Raw genomic sequence first — 4735 nt, 5'->3', positions numbered from 1 at the left:
TGGACGGGCCGTTAATGTCTCTTTCATTTCAATTAGAAGAGCCCGAGGTGCCAGTCTCTTCCTCTCCTCCTCTTCACTGTCTTCAGATGGAGGTTATAAGAACCATTTGGGATGACAGTCATATCTCTCTGCTCTGCCTCTGACAGTTTTATCACTGGACTCAGGTTCAGACGAGCGAAGTCTCCTGCAGTGACCTCCAGCTCCTGCAGCTCCAGCATGACTTTGCCTTTTGCACCTATTGTGGGTTTCATCTGTTATTTCCATGGGTGGTGACGATGACACATTTAAATATGTTCTGGAAACTTACTTCAGAGGTTAATGTATAAGGTGCAAGTATAAGAAGTTATACAGATTTTATATTGTTGTCAGTCTGGAGGATTGTTATTTGACCTTTACGTAAATGAATATTAACATGCATCGCAAAACCACTCAATTCACAAAAGAAATCAGAAATCAGAAACAGGTTTATTAACAGGTAGGTTTACACTTACGAGGAATTTGACTAGGTGTCGTGGTGCATATGAGCTCTTCCCTGGTGAAAGGGTTCGGTGTGCTGTATGTAAACACTGAATTAACGCACAAACCAAGACAAAACAGAGCGCACCAAAACAGCCATCTGCAGCGCCATCTTAGTTGTTACATTACATGTCACCTGTTAGACGCTTTTATCCAAAGCGACTTACATAGTCAATACTGTGGACAATCCCCACAGGAGCAATTTGGGGTGAAGTGTCTTGCCCAGGGACACAACGACGTGCTGACTGCAGTGGGGTTTGAACCTGAACCTTGGACCCCCTGATCCGAACACCAACGCACAACCCACTGCGCCACACGTCTCCCAGTTATGAGTTAAGACATTACCTCATTCTTGTCTCTGTCATGAAAGCCCATTTCCACCAAAAAAGATAGCTTTGAAATGTAAGAAAATATATCCTGTAAGTCATTATTAACCACAAACTTTCTTGAAATAATGACATAAAAGCTTAAAATAATAAGAAACTAAACCAAAATAATGACTTATAATGCCTCAGTACATCAAAACGGTCAAAATAACACATTTGTATTATAAAAAAAGGGCTTATGATCTCAAACTAACCATACACTTTTCATTTCATGTAATTAAGAATTACTTGATATTTTGAAATTCATTATTCAAAATATATGTTTATTGTTTTCCTGTTAAACTTTTTGCCTGGGAACAAAAACATCTGTTACTGATGAAGTTGTGTATTTCAATAATATAGCTTGTAGCTCTTGATCAGTTGTTACCATTAACAATAATTCCTTTGGTAAATTGCAAGATTGGTTGATGAAAACAAAGCTGGCTCATTTAAAATGGCAACTTAAATCACACATTAACCTGAAATTGAGCTAATCAGTGTATTATATTTCTTCAATTACTCGACATGAGACCTATTGTTATACTCAATGGGTTGCTTTCCATAGGGAATTGAGATTTTGGACCTCTTTTCGGGAACATATTTCCAGAGGTGCTTTCTGTGTTCAAACTGAAGGAGAGCTGATGGGGTACAAACAGTCCTGGAGTGGCCTTAATCCATCTGAAGCTGCAGGGGAAGGACAGAGTCTGCGGAGGCTTTGAAGTGGCGGTATCGCTCACTTTTTCCTCAAGTCCTCTCACTGGTAACCCCCAAACTGCCCCTGGTGCAGTTTCATTACACTTTATGCTTGTGTGTGTGTGTGTGTGTGTGTGTGTGTGTGGGCAGAAGAATATTTATGGTTGAGTCATGCGAATGAAGATGAAGGAGAATCCCGGCTGAAATTAGTTGAGGGAAATTTCATAGAGAAGTCTGAATAATGGAGCACTGGGGTCTGACAGAAGAAGGACAAGACTGTTAGCTCTGAAAAGAGAATTTAAGTCCAGCTGAGGGATTGATATTGGGAGAAGTCACAAGGAAGACATTTGAAAGAGAAGTGTCAAGAGTTTGATGAAGAGATACTTTAAGGAAACATGTTTCAGTCCATTACCATGTCCCCTCCATGCCAAACTGAACCCGTTCAACTCTGCGTGTTGGCACCTTCGCAATGTCACACAAAATCAAGCTTATGAAAACTGCCATCTTAAAATTGTGCTCCACCAAAAAACTGCTGACATCATCTACTTTCATTCATGGTTATTTGGCCCTTTCATCCTTGGCGGCGCAATTCAATTTCATGGCCGATCTCACGGGACCAAAGCAATTCACCTTTCTCCTCTCTGCACTGTGCAATGCTGCAGGTGAGGGTGTAAACCGCATAAAGTGTTTTTAGATCTTAAGACTGTAATGTACCGGTAAGTTGAATGTGGAGGCACAGAATCATTTACACAGTCGTCAATAAAAACGTCCTCCTGGACTTTGAAGGGTTTCAGACATTTCTGTTGGTAAGGTTCAACACCATGATCTTCAGACAAATTTAAGGAATGGTAAGAAACTTCCAAATTACAAATTGGCATCCTGCCAGCTCTAACAAGGCATCAGCCCTTGCCTCAAATAAATGGACTTCGAGTCAATGAGCGGGCGTCGGACATGGACAATTTCCTGTTATTGCTAAATGCATGAAAGCAAAAAAGGAGGGTAAAGTAGGCGACTGTCAGAGTCCCACAACCCCAGAGGCTATGAAAGCTCCATGGAGAACGTGTCAACTAGTTTGTACACGTTTGCGGAAGTTGATGAAAAAGTTCTCGAGGACATGCAAGCAAGACCAATTTCCACGACAAGAGGAAATGTTACCTGACCTCCAAGACCTTCAAGTTAATCGACAGGGTGCGTACCCCCTAGAATAAGAAGTATTTTTCTGACGTAACAACATTATTGTTAAGGTATGGTTCGGTTCAGTCACAAAAACAAATAAGTTGCGGACAAGGAATAAAAAAGAATTGGAAATTCTTGTTTCTTAATGTTTCTTTGACACATTAATCCATCTGCTACCAGCTTGTCGAACACATTATGTGCTCACATTTTATTATGGGTTAACATAGTACATTTTGGTATATTTAAAAGGAATATGGACGTTCTCAAACAGCTGCTCTGCACCCTGCAGGGGGAATAAGGCAGCAGCTTATTTCCTTGAGTGGTCTGCATTTAAGTGTTGGCGTCAGGTAGAGGGACTGTCCTAGCAGGGACATACGGAGGGTAAAGACGGAGAGCTATAGAAAGTGTGTGAGCAGGAGAGAAAGGGAGGTAAACAGCAGCTGTTTGGACATCAGAGTCTTTTCTTAGCCTCGCTCTCTTCCTATACAAGGACTTGTGCAGGTGCCCAGTGCTGAGGGTGCAAACCCCTCTGTTACCTAGCAGCAAGGAGACACTGTCGGCAGAGGTGAGGTGACATTTTAGCGCATGTGTGTGACTTTTCATAGCATGCGTGTCCATGTAGCAGAGCTTAAAGTCACTTTCATCCACGCAGGATGTCAGATAAAACAATTCCTGGCTCTATTTCTCAGGTAAAATTGGATATATATAAGGGAGGCATGTGGTGCAGTGGGATGTGCGTTGGTTTTCGGGGACCACAGGTTCAAACCCCACTGCAGTCAGCATGCCGTTGTGTCCCTGGGCAAGACACTTCACCCCAAATTGCTCCTGTGGGGATTGTCAATCCCACATGTGGATTGATCATTTAGTATTAAGTTGTTGAGCTGTTTGCCATGTATGAGGGCACATAGTTGCGGAAGTGGCGATGCCTATTATTAAGTCCTCCCTCCTGATTCGTGCTGTAATGGGACATATTCTGGTGAATCAAATTATTGTGAATTAAACTCCCTGTCGGGGAATCCCTTGAGGCCTCCGCTCGGTGCTGGAATCCCTCTTTAGCATACACTGTTACATTCATCTCTCTGTCTCTTCCAGACCCAAATCCTCCATTAAGCCATTATTAAAGTCAAGTAGACACGGCCTGTCAAGCTTTGGTTTATCTTGGGCAATGTGCAAAGGGTTTAATAAAGAGATTGATTTGTACATAAAGAGTTTGGATAAGGATTTTTTCTTAAATTCCCTCTCAAAATAGAAATACATGACCAACATTTTAAAGCAACATTTTGCAACTATTTAACCCTTAAAATAACTGCTGACTTTTAATAGTGAAAATAACTCTTAACGGGGTACGCCACACGCAACTGACCCACTGAATTTGGTGAAACGGTTTTATTCTATGGAGAAAATGTGTTATGGTTGTCTCTCCGACGCTTTCTGAGTGCTATTGAATTTGTCCTGAGAGTTTCCTGATAGACTGAATAATTCTTGTTGCTAAAGTAGGTCATTAACTGCTAACTGTTACCTGCTAACCGCTAACTGCTAACTGCTAACTGCTGCTAACTTTAGCTGCCTTGTTAGCTGTTCAACAAGGACTGGGAGCTTGGATCATTTGGGGATTGCTGTAGTTTACAGAGCTAGCACAGGAGATTTGGACCACTGGGAGGAGGAGGTTTTCAGGACCAGCAAAGAGGCCAAGAGCAATTCTTAGACTAGCTTTGAGTTGTTAGCAAGCGCTTTGCAAAATAAAAGGCTGGAAGACAGGCAACTGCTGGTGTTAGCTGGCTTGCTATGAATTATGTTGTTCAACTTTATTTTACTGTGTTAGAAACGTTTTGATCACATAAGTAATGAAATCATACCAAATGCACATGTTTAATTGTTTCACATGATGATAATAATAATAATAATAATACATAATATTTATATAGCGCCTTTCACGAAACCCAAGGTCGCTTTACAAGTCGGGTAGGGGGGGGAGTAGGGGAAAA

The 4735-nt window shown here is 41.5% G+C and overlaps 1 protein-coding gene across 1 annotated transcript in view; it reads right to left on the bottom strand.

Moving 5' to 3' along the window:
- Positions 1 to 218, bottom strand: part of LOC104953429 (fibronectin type III domain-containing protein 5-like) — an 11547-nt gene extending 11329 nt beyond the window's left edge. The window contains exon 1 of the mRNA XM_010780371.1: positions 78 to 218. Within this exon, the coding sequence (XP_010778673.1) occupies positions 78 to 218 (141 nt within the window). The remainder of the gene's footprint in view (positions 1 to 77) is intronic.
- Positions 219 to 4735: the final 4517 nt, after the last annotated feature.

Source organism: Notothenia coriiceps, unplaced genomic scaffold, assembly GCF_000735185.1.
Source record: "Notothenia coriiceps isolate Sejong01 unplaced genomic scaffold, NC01 NC01_scaffold00021725, whole genome shotgun sequence".
NCBI classification, from domain to species: Eukaryota; Metazoa; Chordata; class Actinopteri; order Perciformes; family Nototheniidae; genus Notothenia; species Notothenia coriiceps.
Note: the sequence above shows the minus strand (reverse complement) of the source record. Positions and strands in the feature narration are given on the sequence as shown.